Source organism: Diadema antillarum, unplaced genomic scaffold (genome assembly GCF_040938485.1).
Source record: "Diadema antillarum isolate AM-2024a unplaced genomic scaffold, OU_Dant_1.0 seq00001605_RagTag, whole genome shotgun sequence".
Classification (NCBI taxonomy): domain Eukaryota; kingdom Metazoa; phylum Echinodermata; class Echinoidea; order Diadematoida; family Diadematidae; genus Diadema; species Diadema antillarum.
The window spans coordinates 419,134-438,290 of NW_027272318.1; the positions used below are offsets into that span (position 1 = coordinate 419,134).

At 39.5% G+C, this 19,157-nt stretch overlaps 1 protein-coding gene across 1 annotated transcript in view; it reads right to left on the minus strand.

Moving 5' to 3' along the window:
- Positions 1 to 1,093: 1,093 nt before the first annotated feature.
- LOC139711047 (voltage-gated delayed rectifier potassium channel KCNH1-like) overlaps positions 1,094 to 19,157 on the minus strand; it is a 33,458-nt gene continuing 15,394 nt past the window's right edge. Inside the window, 6 exon segments of the mRNA XM_071622968.1 lie at positions 1,094 to 2,068; positions 3,056 to 3,252; positions 3,668 to 3,920; positions 5,622 to 5,821; positions 12,403 to 12,814; positions 16,983 to 17,170. Of these exon segments, the coding sequence (XP_071479069.1) occupies positions 1,094 to 2,068; positions 3,056 to 3,252; positions 3,668 to 3,920; positions 5,622 to 5,821; positions 12,403 to 12,814; positions 16,983 to 17,170 (2,225 nt within the window).

Here is a 19,157-nt window from a genome sequence, read left to right on the forward strand (position 1 = left end):
CAATGAGTTCGACACTAAGCTAACAAGGCCCACGAGACAGACACATTAAGCCCCGTGTTGTATCTGTCGAACTCGTGGGCCGTTTTTACCTAGTATCGAACTCATGGGCTTGATTTACCTAGTGTCGAACTCGTGGGCTGTATGACTCGTGAGTTGTATGACTCATGGACCTCTTTTCAATGTCAAACTCGTGGGCTGTATGACTCGTGGGTGTCGGTCTTGTGGGATGACCCCGCAGAACCCCGCAGAACCTCCCGCGGGGGAAAAAATGCATGCTTGTATACGATTACAATTTTATCTTTGGTTCGCTCTGTTGTATTGCTATATCTGATAAGAACCACTATATTGTCATGGCCTGACTCGCATTCTTAGGAAAATTTGACTGAAAACTTTTTAAAAAATGATGAAAAAAGAATATGCTTATGAAATATCTCTCAAACAATAGACAATAATTTTGCAACTTCTCCTTTTAGCTTTGCAGTAAATCAATTTCATTCTTATTTGGCATGGCGTACAGTTGTAGCGTATCCGGTAATTCGTTCTGTACGGCTATTGCAGAGTGTTAAAAAAGGGGAAAGAAAGAGCACAAAAAACACACACAATTTCTTATCACATAAGATTTGAAAATGACATAATTGTGTCATCTGCGGGGGTCTTCTACACGTGTTTTCATAGATTTAAACAACTTGCCAATTATTCTGCAATCAAAAGGTGTGCTATGATATAATGTTTAAAAAAGGATAAGAAAAGAATCAATTGTCTATAGCGAAGTTTATTTGTTCCCTTTTGTTGATACATTGTTCTTTTGCCAAAACTGTAGAAAACTATAATTTGTTTCTTTGAGTTTTGAGTGGGCAAGAAAAGTGTTTTTAAAGTCATCGAAGTAATATCTTATCTTCTTCAGAAAATACCCACACACTATAATTCCACTCCTGACATAATCTATGATAAAGAAATACTAAATTGATCAAGTCTATACAAAAGATAAATAAAACAAAGATTGGGGGAACATCATCTGTAATGGCTGACTGCACAAGTCGCCCGTAATAAATTTTTGATGCGATGACGCCGAAGGCGATGGAATGAATGTTTCTTAAAATTCCGGGTTGGCTCTTGGCCCCGGACTAGGGGGAGACTCGATCTCCGACAGAGATCCCCCTTCGGCCTGGGCGTCGTGATCGAGGAGATTCAGCGTGCTCTCCACGGGAGGTGGGCCCCTGTGGGAGCCAATCGACGACGGACTCCGACCGCCACTGCTCGACGTCGTCTGCCTCGATCCCGTCGAGGCCGTCGACGTCACACTCGAGCTCCTCTGCTCGCCCAGGCCGCTGCTCTCCGACGACGACGACGTCTCGCCCTGCTCCCTGACCTGCACGACCATGGGAGACTTCTGGGGTGAGCTGAGCGGCACCTCATTGCAGGAGCCCATCTGGGAGCTGCTCGAGCTGGCCATGCTAGAGGAGTACTGCGACACGTCCGGCGAGAAGATTTTTATGATGTCGGCGATTTGATCGTCCAGTCTCGTCATCTTGACGCCGAGGCTCTCGATCTCTTCCTTGAGCTCGAGCTTGATCTCCATCAGGCTGGCCAGAAGGTGGTGGTCCGTGCTGCTGGTGCTTGCGGAGCTGTTGCCGTCCTTGCTGTCGGCCCGGCCGATCTCATCAAGGCGCTGCTCGCTGCGAAGGATCCCACTGTCCGTGCTCTCAGCCTTTCGTAAAGGAATTTTCTTCAACGGACCCCACTTGGACTCAGTGGCATCTTTAGTACTGTCCTGCCGCCTCACCTGTGCATCAGGCATCTTAACGGACCTCACCCTGCCCACCGCTGACAGCGGCGGAGGCGTCTGGTGCTCTGGTACTCGAGTCAATGCATGCGAGTCACCTTTCTCGACATCGCGCGATTCTCTTGCTTTCCTAGGCGGAGGTTTCTTATCAGGCACGTCGCTAAGCTTTCGAAATTTGTTCAGCATTTTCCTGACCGGGTGGTCCGCCGGAATCGGCGGCTCGTTTTTCCTCTTCTTTGCCTCTTCCATTTCTCTCTTGACGTCAGCCACTTTCCGAAATATGAGCTGCAGTAGGATATGAAAACAAAGACACAGTAAATTGAAAGGTAGGTGATAGATGATGCATTAGAGTAGAAACACTGAATATAATAACTATTCTTTAGAAAAACTTTGAATTTTGAACTCTAAATACGAACTGATGAGTGAACCATTGCCTATCGACAGCTGAAGTATGAAAGTTTTATGTTGTTTGTTTCGTCTGCTTTGAATCAATTCACTTCTGTCACTGCTTTCTGCTCAACAGGCTATCTTTAGGGCTCTTCTGCTCCACTCCAGGTAGTTGTAATTGTGTTCTGTCTAAATTTTGACCCACGGTAGCCACCACTCGTCCTCATGAAATAGGTTGATGACGTGTTCTTGGGTGGCCCGTATTCACGGTAACTGTCCCAGGGCTTCGGCAAGCTGTGGTGCCCTTATGTCTGGGGACAAATGTGATTTTTTTTTTAATAGCTAAGATTACGTCGACATCTTTTCTCTGAGCACAGGTGCTCCCGACAAGAATAACTTACATAAATACGTCACAGAGTCAAGTTATGATAGTTCACAATAAATGAATGATTGGTGTTTAAATGCTACGCGTTCCTGTGAAAAGGCGGGACTTTTGGGACTTTTGGAGCACAGAACGACCTCAGTAATGATGCATATTGGCGTCTGTATCTTTAGTCACTTTATCTCATTTGTATTTTCTTCGTATTCAAAGGACGTTCAATTTTATTTCAGTGTTGTTCAACTGAGTTCAATGACAATTATGCCTGACTGCCATCAAAAATGCACATGTCAGTAAATGCCTATCATTTAGATAAGCACCTTCAATTACTATTCAACCATGCCGAGATTTCGACATAGGGCTGATTGAGGGCACATGCAACATATTATAATATATCAAATGCAGTCTAAAACAATTGATTGAAATAAATTGTTATTATACAGTTATAACATGTATCTGATGGTTTTCCAACATGTGCATTTCCCCTTCGAGCAGCGCCAACTCACTCTATGCCGCAGATTATACGTGAGCACCATATTCCTGGCGAACGACGTCGCGAACGACGTGTAGAAGTCGAGCACGTCGAGGAGATCATCCCGCTTTATGCTGTGGAGATCGCAGTAAGTCAGAGATTTCACGTTTGCTGCTGACTGGCCCAGGTGCGCCTCTTTCCAGAAGGCGTCTCCATACACGTCCCCTTTGCCTGACCAATCAGATCACGTCAAAAATTGAGAGGATGAGAAGTCATTTATCAGCATCGTCATACATGGCGTTATACAATCAAGGATCAAAGAATTTCGCATAAGTACGAATATAATTTTATAGGCCTTCAATTTACTCCGATTTGATTTCCTTTAAGATGAAGCCAATGGCAAGAATATTAAATTAAACACATTACTGCTCAATTAACATTAAGAAATTAAGTTTAAGAAAAAAAAAAGAACCCTGACGTCCATAAAAAGAATCCTTCTGAGTCGAATTCATTTTTGAGATATCGCAGAAATGTTAATTTCCTCGAAGAAAACTCCGATTCTAAATTTCATTATACTACAACAGATATCATAAACTCGATGAAAAAATTAATAATGGTTAAAGCCACAGGTTTCTTGTTTACGTACCAAGTATCGCGACGACCTCGTCATCTTGTATGACCTCGAGTGACCCCGAGACGACAAAGCACAAAGAATCGATGCTCTCTCCACTGTGAACGAGCAGGTCGCCGGGGGCGCTGTGACTCATGTTGAAATTGATGGCTAGCGCCCTCAGACAGCCTTCGCTGGCCAACCGGAAGGACGGGTGCTCGTTGAACACCCGCCGATTTAGATGCACGCAAACATCCGCCTTCATGTCCTTGGGACAGTAACTTAGAACCTGTGAAATTCACAACACAGAAATCAGAGATGTCTCGCAGAGGTCTTCAATATGCGGCCTACAAGCAAAAATTACAAATGGCAACAACAAGATAAACGAGGTTGTGTAGATCAAAGAGTGGGTTCTCATCATCAACACCAAGGACCGACATCGAGACACTACCATGGATTTACAAATTGAATTGGTTGAGTTTGCATAATCTATGATGTCACCCACTTGTGCGAACTTACGCCATAATGTTCCTATATCAAAAAAAAAAAAAAAAAGAAGGGGGAGGGAGCAGTCAAAGAAGATATAAATAAAATCGATCACGCACAAGCATTTATTACTTTGCAGGTGTTGTTACCTCGGCCCCCAGAGCCTATCACACCACCTTCACGTTAAGCCGCATCCCCTCGCGACTTTTCTACACTTTCCGAGCAATACAATCCTTCAGTCAACCAGTTAAGATGAACTTTGCCACGTGCAGTTCTTGGATTGTCGTATCGTCACGTACAGACAACGCCCACTCGCCTTCAAAAGCCACATTCAACCGTGCTAAGATTTCAAAACACCCTCTTCTTTGGTTTACATTGGAAAGATAACCTAACTTGTTGGAAATCCTCAACATGTGGTTGAAAAGAACATTCTGCTCTCTTGATAATGGAATCGGCTGACGTCATATGCATAATCGGCCTGTCACGAAGCGGAAAAATTCCGCGAATATGACGCTTCGAGCAAGACAGAATACGCAGCGACTTCACAAACTGAGGCTGTAAGTTTTCACTTGCTATCGATTTATTGGCAAAAATCAAATCACACAGCAAAATGCGGTTTCAATCTTTCTCCGTTTAAATCTGTTTACAAAAACAATCATGGTCTTTGGTTTCTATCTTTATCAAAACTTAAAGGTGTGCACGCGTTATTGTTTGTTGTTGATCTTTTACCAAATGACGTTTCGCTCGATGACAGAACGTGATGAAACTTCCAATAAATGTTATATCAAACCTTTATCGGCTTTTGAGGCCTTTGCACGTGTCATTCCCTTTTTATTTTGTAGTGTAGGGCTGTGAGCACGTGGCTAGACAATCACGTGAGATGTAAGTCTAGCTGAAGATTGGACGTTGGTTACTGAAATAAAGTTTTGAATAGGCCCACTTCATGACGTAGAAAGTGTTACACCTTGATGTATACTTTCTACGATATGTGCGATTAAAGCGAATGGAGTTTCATTTCCCCTAGGCCTGTATCTAAGAAGTGGAATTCAAGAGCATGTGGGGTAATAGTATATTTTGAGATTGTAAACTCTAGAATGGTGCATTACTAAAGGTGAATGCACCATTGTTGCATATAGGGCCTACAACGTATCCATATCAATTCCCAATTCACGATTATGATGGCGTTGTGCATTATAACAAAAATCATGAATGTCGTATTTTAATGCCAAATCAGTCATTAAAAACAATAACTTTTAATGAATGTACTTTTTTTTTGCAATGAGCCAATCTTTAATGACTTTAATTCCAGTCTGCGCGCTGTGGAATATGATTCATCTAAAAATGGAGTACAATTGTTTTTCACTGACTTCACTGAATAATCCTTACACGGATGATTCCAATCGCTGGTTGCATGATGCAGCATCCTTAGATAAAAAAAAACTCTTACATGACTATCATGACATAGTTATTTTCACTTTTGATCAAAATCCGCCGTCTTTCATACTTTTTCCGTGTCAATGCCCTTTGACATCGACCACGTGGATATGACGTAATCGAGGACGCGCTCTGTGAGTGGCTTGTTGACGCCGTGCAGCTTCATGAACTCCTTCACGTTGTGTAACATGTCGTGATAGCGGGCCGTGTTGGAGGTGAACTGCTGGTAGATGGTGGTCACGTTACCGAAGATGCAGGCATACAGAAGGGCTGTACGTGGGAGAGTGATGAACGGAAAGAAGAAAAAGAAAACAAAAATGTAAAAAAATGTAAAAATAAAGGTTTAAGAATAAGTTTAAAGAGACTATATATAAGCTCAAACAAAATATTCCATGTTCATGTTCATGAACTGACAACTTTGTATGTCAGCTATAATATATTATATATTCAAACATACCCATAAATAATACATATTTTATCCCCCTCATAACTAGAAAAAAAAGTCGATGGAGTCGCTGAATTAAAGGCGCCTGGATTTGGCAGTTACTCGAAAGGGAAGAAAGATGAAGAGCTCCATCACAACACTCATTGGGGCTTTTATCATCCTCTCGTACCCCCCCCCCATTCCCCCCCCCCCCACAGATAACAATTAATACATTCTTCCAAATTGCCTCCTCCTTGGGGGAAGGGGGAAGGGGTGAGTAATCTCCTATAGAGTATGCTTGCAACTGAGTGGTCAAAGCACTCTGTACAATGCCTTCTTGTTTTCATAATACTGGTAGGTTATGATGCTCTGTCATAATGAATATATTAATGCATGCGTTTTCACCTTCATTGTTCTAAATGCCTTCTGAAATGTTTCACTGTTTTGAAACACATTAGTTCTTCGTCTTCAAGATGGTGTTACTGTTGGTTGTTCTTTAAAAATTTCTCTTCTAATATATGTTTAATGAAGTCAAGGCATGTAAATCTCAAGTGAACATGGTCACAGTAAAGGCGTGATCGAACTCAAAATGAGTTTTAAATTCGCGTGTTTGCATCTTTTCCTTATTTTTCTTTGTCTTTGCGATAACCGCCAGTTGTTATGAACGAAGGACTACCTATTCTCCGTATATTACCCTCCCCCTTCTTCCCTTTCCCCTTAAAAACAACAACCCAACTACAACAAATACCCAACGGTTCAAAAAAGTGAACAAGCAACCAAACAGACAACAAAATAACCAATCAGGATCCACGAAACAAGGATACAACTATATGCCTAGCACAATAGTTTAAAAAAATAATAAAGAGAAAGAGGAAAAAATATGGCTGCATGCGTTGCCAATGCAAGTTTACCCCACTTTCATAATACCCAAAACATATTGAAAACTTCCGCTCCTTCAGGTGGTGGTTAAATAATCAATACGTGCTTTGGTTGTATTTCCGTGTTTTGAATAATTCTTCGAACAAACAGCGACCCTGAAGTGACACCAGAATATATGAAAAACAACTAAACCACCTTTTTGTTATTCCAAAAAGTTTGGTGCAGTATAGAACGTCCTTCCGCACGAAATCCAAGAATTCGGCCGGTAACAGATACACTTTTTGCTCAGAACAACTACAACTACAACTTCCTTCCTTTTTTTTTCTAACTGCCCCTTCCCATTGTCTCTTGTTGTTTGTCCTGTCTACGTTTTTGTTTCTTCTTTGCGTTTCTGTGCTTGTGCGTGTGTGTGCTTCCGTTTCTTCATTTTTTTTTGTAAGTTTAATTTATTCAGTGGCTCATAACTCTACAAGCTTGTCCCTTACGTGGGCCTCTCTTTTCCAATAATACTATCATTTTGAACAAATAGTTTTATCCATTTGTGTTTATATATTGCTGTAGAATACATTGCTCGTTTGTTTTCCTTCAAATTCAAATTCAAATTTATTTCCGTTTTTCGACAACAAGAATAACGTAATATACATCTCACTTTCTTCAGTGATAGAAATTGTATAAACAAAACAATGTGAACTTAACAGAGTAAACAATGCTTGTGAACTTACAGTAAAGATACATTATAATGCCTGAAGTATAATGAAATGAAGTCAATATAAAATAAAATCATTCTGAATTGAATTGAATTGAATTGAAGTTGAATTGAATTGAATTGAATTGAATTGAATTGAATTGAATTGAATTGAATTGAATTGAATTGAAGTTGAATTGAATTGAAGTTGAATTGAATTGAATTGAATTAAATTGAAGTTGAATATCAATGTGCGTTTTGCGAAAGACCGTGTGGGCCGCTCGTGAAAGAAGAAAAAAAACCAATGAAAATATTGGTAAAAATCAGAATCATCCTTGAAATTGTATCGAATATGAAAATTTGACTTGAATTGAAAATTGAAAAAACAAGAAGTAACGAATAGTGATGAACATGACTCAAGCAACTCAAAATACCATGATTCTTTCTTGTGGTAGAAAGAGTGTTTGCTACTACGTCTAACCCGGCGTCGCTGTTAGATGCTTAGAGGGGATTGTATTAATTGAGAGGAGGATTCAGCTTTTAACTTTTTGCGAGATACATGTACTTAGAAACCACTTAATGAAATGTTAACGACATACAATTCTAAGAGGAATTCAAAGTTTATTCGATGAAAATCGGTCTTGAAATGGCTAAGATAATCAAAAACCAAGTAAAACAAAGCGGTCTCAATAAAAATGGATCCCACCTTTTATTGGGATTGCTTTGTTTTTCAATAGATATTTTAGCCATTTCAAAACCAATTTTCATCAAATAAACTTTTAAGAAGAATGCTCTTTCATATTTCGTAAAATGTTGCTCATTTTCTTTAAAAAAAACATCGTAAAAAATACCGTTGGAAACCTGAAGTCCCATCTCAACCGCAACTATCTACCATCCCTTTAATCCACAGTATTTTGCAATCATTAACACACTGTGAAAGCAGTCTCTGAAGTGTGGATGTGATCTATAGCCACACGCCCCTGCAACACAGGAGGCAACACTGTGAGGAGTGTGTACTGTTACTATCAGAGCCCACACTGTGTTCAAGCGAATCGTGCTTGTGTGGTCTTTTACACAGTTGTATTTTCAGTGTGTTGGTGTTTACACTGTCATGGATATTCAATACATTTCCGGAGGATGATAGTGTGCTGCTGGGTCAAGCACAAATCTTTTTTTCACACTGTCACAACCAAGATGTCATCTTCTCATTTCTCGCTGATGTCACACTGTGGTGTATTTATGTGCAATTCGGCAAAAGTGCTCCTAAACATAACCACCTCGTATTGCTATGTACCACCGACAACAAACTTAGAAATTGATGATACTCATAAAGTCACCACAAACACACCCAAGACAATAAATAAACAGTTTTTCATCAGAGGCATGGTTTCGCAGTTCTACTGGTCGGCTGAAATAATGATATCAAGGCAACAGTTTGCCCTTAACATTTCTATTCTTATCAAAATTTGATTACACATTATCATACACAGCGTTGTGATTGGCCTTCCTGTAAGATTGCTTGCGGATGGCTGGAATTCAATTTGAACTGACGAACTCAATTAATGTTATATCAGTGACAATGTTAATGAACCCCAAAAATTAACAGACAAAAATAAACAATAAACAATCTTTCTGCCAGTTTGATTGTATTATATCATGGTGGATGTCAGATTTACGAACATATTACAGTGAAGAACGTAAGCCATTATTCATAAACGCTTAGAGAAAATTCTAACAAGTTAAATTTAAGATTGAAAAACAACAACACAAAAACAGGGAATCTGAAACAAATTGTTCTGAATATTTGATACTGGTGTTGTTACAAAATCCTGACAACATTCAGTAATATTTTCAGTGCTTTGTATATGCAATCGCATAAAAGCTTTGTACGAGTTTTTCCCTAATAATTTAAGACTGATAAAATATTACAATGGGCTAAATCAAATCCGATAAAGTGACTGCAAGGAAAAATATCACAACAGTAAGAAAGGTTAGATTATGTACTGCCTTATTATCCAGCTGCTTTTGGATATTATGCGCACAATTGGATTTTCGATGCAGTTAAACCAAAAGGCGTGCAAAACGTTCCATACAGCAGTATATTGACAGACCTCTTCAGTGCTTATCATAAATAAGCATTTGAAATAATCTTATTATCTTTTACCTTCCATTTCTATTAATCTAGTCCATGAAGTGAGTGTGCGTATATGATTCGATATTTTTATCGCGGTACAGTCTAAATTATTGATTACCCCCAATGTCATATAGACAGGCATATCTTGTGCACAAAGGAAAGGAGAATAAAACGAGCGGTATAGAGTGAAGGGGGAGGGGAGAACAATGAAAATATGCAGGTTGAAAAGAAATATATTGAAATTGATATTTAGGAATACGGAAAGAGATAGACAAAGAGACCGAGAGAGAAGGAGGGAAAAAAGAAAGAAAGAAAGAAAGAAAGAAAGAAAGAAAGAAAGAAAGAAAGAATGAATGAATGAAAGCGAAAGAATGCAGTACATAATGAGGGGAGAAACGAAGACTGGATTAAGCAAATATCTCAAAGAGCTATACATGGGAAAAAAAGGAGAGAACATGAAAACTGAGACATAAAGAGTAAGAGAGGAGGGAGGAGAAGAGAGAAACAGACAGAGAGGGAGAAAGTGAGAGAGATATGGAGAGAGAGAGAGAGAAAGAGAGAGAGAAAGATAGGAGAGGGATATATATATATATATATATATATATATATATATATATATACATATATATATATAGGGAAAGGGAGGCAGGAGAGCTAGTATGGGGAGAGAAAAAGAAATGTTGATTAAACAAACAGCAGAGAGAGCGATATGGAAAATGAGAATAAAAATCATTTCAATACTTGTGTATAGACGAAAGAGAGAAATAGACAAAGATGGATATAGGGAAAAAGGAATGAGATAAAGAGATAGATAGAGGGACAGAGAGAGAGAGAGAACAAAGGATAAAAGAAGAAAAGATAACAGGCTAGGGTTACTTCAATACAGAGCGCCTGTCTCATATAATACCGACTCACGGTGTAGGGTGACACCAACAACACACCGAGGCATCTTATAAATACAGAATGAACACGCAATGGAGAAGGGTGATGAAAATGAACTCCTTAAGTTGTGTTGGTGTTATTTCGCCCACAGGTGCATCTGACGTATTCCCATCTCCGTCGGAATCGGTAATTTAATCACCGTCACGGGAGACGGACTCGCCGAGTTCTCTTCAAGTCTGTCGGCTGATCTACCCCGCCCCTCGATCGATGCTCCCGAGTTTGAAATGTGATTTGCTGATTTCCTAACATGATACTTATAGCTCAAATTTTGTGTGTATATAGAACATGATTTATGGGATATGTGTAACAAAAGCGCGGGCAAACATCCATACTTTGCATCTACACATTTAAATGACTTCTAACATGTTTCTTCCTACGCTCTCAAGCCCTTTACTTTAACTTAGCTCCTAAAGCACTCCTTCCCCCTCCCCTTTATCTTGTGAATACTCTTTCGATTAATCACGAACATGATATACTTCAAGCATCACTTGCGCTAGAACACACAAAAGAATGTAAGTCACTGTTCAAGCATATCCTTGTCATTCGCATGCAATCTTGAGTAGAAACGACAGGATGCCAGTATGACAAACAGACTGCCACTGAAGGTATATTTTTCATCAAACTCTTTTTTTTTAATAGTTAAGATTCGGCTAAGTCAGGCTGACGCAGAATCAGAATGCACGTCACGAGCAGAGTTATTTTTTCCTTAAAAAGAAAAAATCATAAGCGCGTGATGTGAACGAGGCGTAGAAAAGGAACAGGCTCCTCGTCTTAGACATTATCAATCAACAGTAACAGAAAATGAGTTCAGAAGCGCTGAAAACGCGAATCCAATCCATCACCATGTCGAATTTGACACAAAGAGCAATATCAAGCACAGAGTTGGAGGGGTTTTGTAAAAAAAAAAATCCGACATGAAATAAGATGGCTATGGGAGTTTAATGTATCTCATAATACGAACATAGCGGTGATTTTAGTGGCAAAACACACCATGCAATTTGATGAGATTGTGGTGGCTTGGCTCCGCAAGTTCCCCACTTTTTTCTTAAAAGAAGGAAATCAAAAAGGGATAGAATAGTCTCCCTCGCAAATATTATAGTGTAATAAAAACGTAGCGCTGACGACGTTTAAGCGGTTGTAGCTGTTGCATTGTCAACCAAGAATGTTATCTTTAACATAACGTATTGTGTGTATCTCGCAAACAAGTAATCTTGACGACATGGAATATCTCATTTAATTTGCATAATGTGATTGCGTCCGACACCACAAAACAGTAAAAACAATATGAATCTTCAAAATTCCAGAACTTTCTTATTCGTGTCTTACTTTGATGGAACTTCTAGGATTCTGCCAGATAATTTTACTCCTGCTTGTCAAAGTCAAGTTGAAAGCAGGGAGGCAATACACTTCAAAAGTATACCAACTTTATGATGTGAAAGTACGACAGATCCCTGCTAAAAGAACACAGTGTCCCACAGTGTGTTCACAGTGTGTTCACATCGTGCGCTGTGTGAAAACGCTCGAATTTAAGAGTGCGGAGATGATTTCACACTGTGATGTGGTTTTCCACAGTGTGTATGTTCTGTTTCACAATGTGAATTGATGATTCGCATTATGTTCGCACTGTTAAAAAGCTGGAATTTAACAATGTGAAGATATTTCACACTGTGTTCACAATGTGTTCACATTGTGCTTCACATTATGTTTCGCACTGTGGGACACTGTGCTCTTTTCAGCAGCGGGATAACTTTATGCTAGACAACGAGATGACATCGAAGCAAACTCACATCCAATGACCATCATGCCAATGGTGAAGAGCCTCTCATAGAGCGTGTTCGACGAGATGTTGCCGAAACCGACGCTCGTCAGGCTGCTCATGGTGTAGTATAGAGCTGACACGTACTCGTTGCCGATGTCGGGACCGCGCCGCACTGTCCCGTTCTCGTAGCTGTGGTACGGCTGGTCCATGTCGTTGCCGAACTTGAGCAACCACGAGTTCGTGTCGTTCTTCCGGAGGCCGTCGTAGCCGATGGCGTACCAGGCGCAGGCCAGCCAGTGTGCGAAGAGCAAGAAGCTCAGCATGAGGAGGATGAGGAAGGCGAGCCCGTACTCGATGTAGTGGTCGAGTTTGCGAACGACTCGGCCGAGGCGGAGCAGTCGAGCTACTTTCAGCGCACTAAATATGCCGCTAATCTTCTTCTATGCAACAAGACAAGAGAGTGGTGGGGAAAGAGACGGACGACTTGAGCATGCTGCACATATAAAATGATATTGAAAGAACTTTAAACTTCAAAATTCCATAACCTTCAATATTCAGGTCCTCATGAAAGCAATTTATCACGCAAAAATCATTAAGCAACAAAACAATTACAAAAATACTATACTTCTGCTACTACTACTACTACTACTACTACTTCTAATGATGATGATAACGATAATACTGATACTAACACTATACTACAAGGAGGATATTGAGTGCTTGTAACCCGGGGGAAGAGATATATATTTTTAGATTATTAAAAGGCTTTAGCATGTCTGCACATACCCACATATTTAAACTACGAACTAAACAATCATCGTCTGTTGTAAGCAGTCGTTCTAATGGAAAGATGTCATTAATTCCTCTAAATCTTCTAGAATAGCGAGTGCAGTGGTCCTTTTTAAGAGGCATTTTGTTTTGCTGCAGCCACAGGACTCGAACCCGTGACCCCAAGATTAGGAGATTCGCCCACGGAACCACAGCAGCTCCTCAATTCAACAATGATTTAGATGCATCAGAAACAATTGTTTCGAAACAAAATGGTTGTTACGGGTAATGGAACTCAACAGACATGTGTTTAGTAGGTACGCGGGTAACATGCAGTTTCAAGCCTTCAAAAGAATGCATGATATCTCTTCCTACATTATTTTCTGCCGGACTGTATAGCTATTGGAAAAAGTCAAAGTCAACGGTCCATACACTTCTACCAAGTTTTGCTCACTGTACCCCCTCACCTTAATTAAGATGATAAGAAACACATATTTGAAAATGTAAGTACTGACCCGGCTTTATAATGTATTCGTTGCTTTACAGCAAAGACTACAATATACTATGAATGTTTGAGAAATTTCTGGAGTCCTAAAATGTACTGTCTGTTCTTTCCTAAATTTCCTTAAAACACAAAGACATGCTTCTTATACCACGTATAGAGTTTTCATATGCAATATGTGTTACCTTAGATGAGAGTAAAACAGTATAGGGCGCACACAATCGAAATAACTTCTGCATAAGAACTATGATTTTCTTCACATGGGATCATTGCGGTATAGAGCATTGATGACATGCATTATCTTTCAAAAGGATGGAGTGATCTAATCAATGTGTTAATGGTGTTTTGCTGCCGTTAACAATACCATCTTCAGTAGATATCAACCTATCACGACGGGTGTCTAACAAGTAAGTGCCGGGTCTGAGAACACGACATAAACCTAAGACTGAGTGCTAATCATTTTTCATCAGCGCGTCAAAAATATTTTTAACTCCGATCACATTGTCACAAGACAGAGGCTTCTTCCAAGGAACCTCTATGTAACGTTTGATTTGAGGGTCAATATCCAAGCAAATACTGTTGTCTTTGATAGAAAGTTCCTGTCAATTTACCACGAACAGGGCACTCGCTTTTTTGTGTTTGATTCTTTTGAAATTCTATTACAGGCGCTTTTGCAGGGGAACACAAATGAATGTTCATCCGGCTACACAATGATAGTCACGGACTAGCAGCGAAATGTCAACCGGTTCGCCCTATAGGAGTAGCTCGCATTCACTGAAATTTGCACCAGCCCACTCCCACTCTCGTTATAGACTGTGGCGTATATAATGCAATAAGTCATGAATGGCAGAAATGCTTGGAGTTTGCATGCTCGTGTAAAGGATGTTTTCTTTTTCCCATAATGTATTAAGATGTGCCGGTGTTTGCCGAAACGGATGAACACAGAGAAGTGAGACAGCTTTTTTTGTTGAGTTATGATTTTGAAAATAAGTCCTTTTGGAGCACTGGCGTCGAGTGATAGCGACGAGAAAGGAACCGACCTTCGTATTTTGTTTTCGTCAATATCAACCGATGTCATGAGCAGACGTTGGGTTTTTGTCGCTGCGATGGTGTTACTATGGCAACCGGTCACCGACGGGGGAGATGTGGCAGACCTTGATTGCTGCTAAGAATTCTTTAAGAATGGAATGCTATCTTGGGCTAACATTGGCGCTTTCGGGGAGAGAAAATCTCTAAGCAAAACGTATTTTCAGCAGTCTTTGTTTTGTTTCAATTTTCTTTTTGTGTGAGTGTGTGTGTGATTATTTTACTGGCAGCTTCACGGAAAAAAAAACATACAGTCGTCAGCGTTCTTATATGTCTACGTGCGAGCAAGTTTATTATTCAAGGTAGGAGAGCATTCATTCTGCCATACGCGGCATTTTAACCGCATGGTTTCACACAACTTTCAGAAGTCACCTGTACGGATCAATATTCAGACGCAAACCAAAACGTCAAACATTGCAATGTTTACCGCCTCCTGTGCACAGAAGTCGCGAACTGACATTGTGTGTAATTGGGTTAGAGACAGTGTACTGACTAGCTATACATGACAAGAGAACCAAACGATGTATTCAAAAGCAGAAATGATATAGTGCTCTAAGAACGAATATCTGTAGTCAGTTCTTCAGTGTGGTCGTTAATATTCTTGTAACAGGACAATGTGCAGTGAAACTAAGCCTATACACCGCGAAAGGTTGGTATGCGAATATCTATGATATATAAATACACACGCAAATGTGTGTGTACATTTTCGTGGAGTGTGCTTTTGTGTTGTAAGCTAGTGTTGGTGTTTATACAAAGAATAAACAAAAACAAAGTAGGTAGAACATGAGGTATAATAGTACATCATGTGTATACAGCTTGTTTATCAGGAGAGCGGTATACTGAAGCTCCTCTTACCCACTGCTATGATTGAAAGAAGAGGGAAATTCTCCGAGCGATTCCCGCTTGCACACCAGGAATCGTGATGGTACAGAAGGGATTTGAAATGTATAATCAATGTTTGCTCGTAGAAAGGGAGGTGGTAAAAATGGTCCCATTAATCCTCTCTGACTGATTGGCTCCGGTGGTGGCGCCTTATTTTGGAAAATGGAAGAGGTGCAAAGCGCGACGCCAACGGCGGTTTGTGGATAGACGCGTCGCTGTTCACTCGGTAGAATTATTCATCGCGATTCCCAAGAACATTTTGTACCCTTCGTTTTTGTATTGTTTTGTTTGGTGTTTTTTTTTCACCGACGGAAGTAAAGACATCCGTCAGCAATGCAATTAGGGAGTCGCAGTGAGGCGCTCTATACTTGGAGGTCGTGTTGGAATTCCAGCAGGCATTGATTCTCTTTGTAGGTTTCAACCAATTAAAATGTCTTAAGACAGCACTGCTTTGACAATCTCAAACTAAGGCATTTTCGTTTACCAACAAAGGAAATAACGTTTGGCACCTCATCAGTTTTACTTTTAAGAAAGTATGGGGAACATGTTTTCTATACGTCATCACTGAATATCGTACTAGAGTGGCTCGTATTATTATGTATTTACTAAGGGGACCGAAGAAGCCTGTAAGAATACTGCCTTTCTACATTTCTCCACCTGCACGAATAAGGGTGCGTGCTTTAAGGCCAATTAAAAGCAGGCGAAAGTGGATGTCGAGAGTTTCTAGACAAATAAAACAGTGTCGAGTATTGGTTGGATAATCATGATGAAATAACAAATTACACAGCCTTGTCTCAATTTCCAAGCGTGGCACACGTATAATACCAAATTTGCATATTACAACTTTACTACAGTTAAACAAAGTTTATGTTTGATGCGTGGCTCTAACTTGGAGAAACGTTACAATACGCCAAAAACGAAAATCAGCATCTTTACATGCATATTTGGCATATGTCTAGATTATATATTTCATTCACTAGAGCACTGAAAGGTAATTTTCCCTCCCTTTTTTGCTTGTTTGTTTCTTTTTGTTGATTGACCAAAGACATGTACAGAGATTGCCAATCCATACAGCCGCATTGTTCCATAGCGCATGGTGCACAGCGAGAGAATAGCATGAAAATACAGCAAAATGGCTGTCCTGAGTAATGCACCTATTGGGATGTACCATTTTGACGGATAGGGAAGTACGGCAATGTGAGAAGGATTGCAGATAGATAACAGAAAGGAATGCGACCTGCGCGGGAGTTTTAGAATACTAAACTGTGGTGTGTATGCGCAGTTTTTGTTTGTTAATTTTTTATGGAAAACTTTTTTTTTTTTTCATTCGCAGTCCAGAACAAAAGAGGATGACGAAAACAATGCCTTACATTGTTGGAGCTCTGAAATGCATTGATGACGTCATAAGGGAGGCACGAGAGGAGGTCGATGATGAACCATGACTTCAGGTAGTTCATGCGGATGATTTTGGGCTCCGACACCACCTCGCCCGACGGGCCGACGAAAGTCGTGTGGAAGTTGAGAATGACATCGATAAAGAAGACGATATCCACGATACCTGATGTAGAAAACGAAAGAGAGAAAAAAAAGAGGTCAAGTACGAATGCACTTTAAACATAAACTAAACAAACTTTAATAAAACTTGCGTTCATGATGGTGCTTGAATTTTACGCTCACTTCCGGAGCAAAGGTTGCCTGTGACATCGCCGAAGAGTACGTCGTATTAAGTCAAGAACTCATGCGTTATATTTTGTATTTCGTGTGAATAAAAGGTTAAGGTGATAAAGTTGAATAATGACGTCAGAGTTATAATATGCTTACATAGTGCAGGTCTTTGGATGATTTCATCTTTGCATGAATCGGTAGAAATTACTTCTTCGCACGTAGAAATCTTTATGATGATTAAGCAGCATTATTTGAGTGAAATACTAGCTGTTAAAGCATTTCTTGTTTGTGAGTGTATATGTTTCTTTGCGGATAAAAGAATAAAGACAAATCCATCAGATTAGAATAGACAAAGCCATAGTATCATGCAAGAATTGATAAACAGAATATGATGTCGTGTTCAAGTAAGTTTTGTCTATGTAATGTCTATAGAAAAACTAGGGGAAAAAAATCATGCTCTTTCTGCCCCACTGGCTATAGACTGCAATCATTGTATCAAAGTGTTTTTGCTATATAAGTTATATAAGATTGTAGAATCTCATCTTCATGACGTATTTTCGTATTTGCAAACAAATCGACCTTGGACGGATCCACGCACAAGTGAAGAGAGAGAGAGAAAGATCAGAGGTAAAGGAGTGAAAAAGGTTTAAAATTAGGAAACATTGTGATCCAGTATAGATTCGTAAGTTTGTTATGTCGTGCGTGTCTATATAATACGGTATATATAAGTATATGAATATATGAATATATAAATATATATTTATATATTTACATATACTGTATATATAGACAAGCATATATAGATATATTATATATATATATATATATATATATATATATATTTTATATATATATATATATATATATAGAAAAAGAAGGAAATATCCATGGCTAGTGACGAGGATTCTTCAAGGTGACAGCGCGAAGCCAAACAGATCTCGCTTCCCTTTAAAATGCATTCTTTATCTCCTTTATCTATGGGCATAACATTATGACGTCATGTTTGTGAGGTGCGCTAGTTTGTGAGGTTAACGAACTCGAACTCTCCCCTTTATTTAGTTTTAAATTCTGCTGTATTTAGGATTGACGTCATATAGGTTTGTGGGGTTTTTTTGGGGACCGCCAATGTGCAAGTGACATAATATTGTGATTCTGGTCACATGCGGTTACACTAAAAAAGCTATTTTTGATAACGTCTGAGAGAAGTGCTAAAAATGCAATTGAACAGGTGTAATTAAGTGATGAAACCTGATGCGATTAAAGCTTGCCATATGCTCTTTCCAAATAAAGGGAAATCATGAAAATACAAGTAAACTGATTAAGCGTTATTGGGATAGCCCGAAAGCGAAACCCAGATATCAAGGACACAATCTATATTCGATAAGCTGCAATATATCATGGAAATCATAATATGAATTTTAGCAGAGAAAAACTCCTGAATGTTTAATTGAAAGTGACGAAAAGCCTGTCGTATTTTGATCACACACGCTGACGTATTTGTGGTCGTTTCCAAAAACGATTTCATACACCTTAGTTTATTAGTTTTCTCATGAAATGTATACGTGCCACCAAGCCACATATCATCATCAAGGATGCAAAGGGCGGTTTATGCAAGCTCTGTGCGTAGACGGACACGATCCCCATCAGTTTACACAAACGACACACACACACGCGCGTGCACACACACACATAATAGCCAGAGAGCCTATTGCAAAAAGGCTGTCGGCATTGATATCAATTCATTATTATATATTTACGCCTAATTAAAAAAGCTCGTTACTCAGTCCTCATGAAAAAAAAAAACAATTCGAGGAATTTAAATTCATCAGCAAACCGTTTCATTTAGAATGAATGAGATAATTGGGACGTGAACACAAACG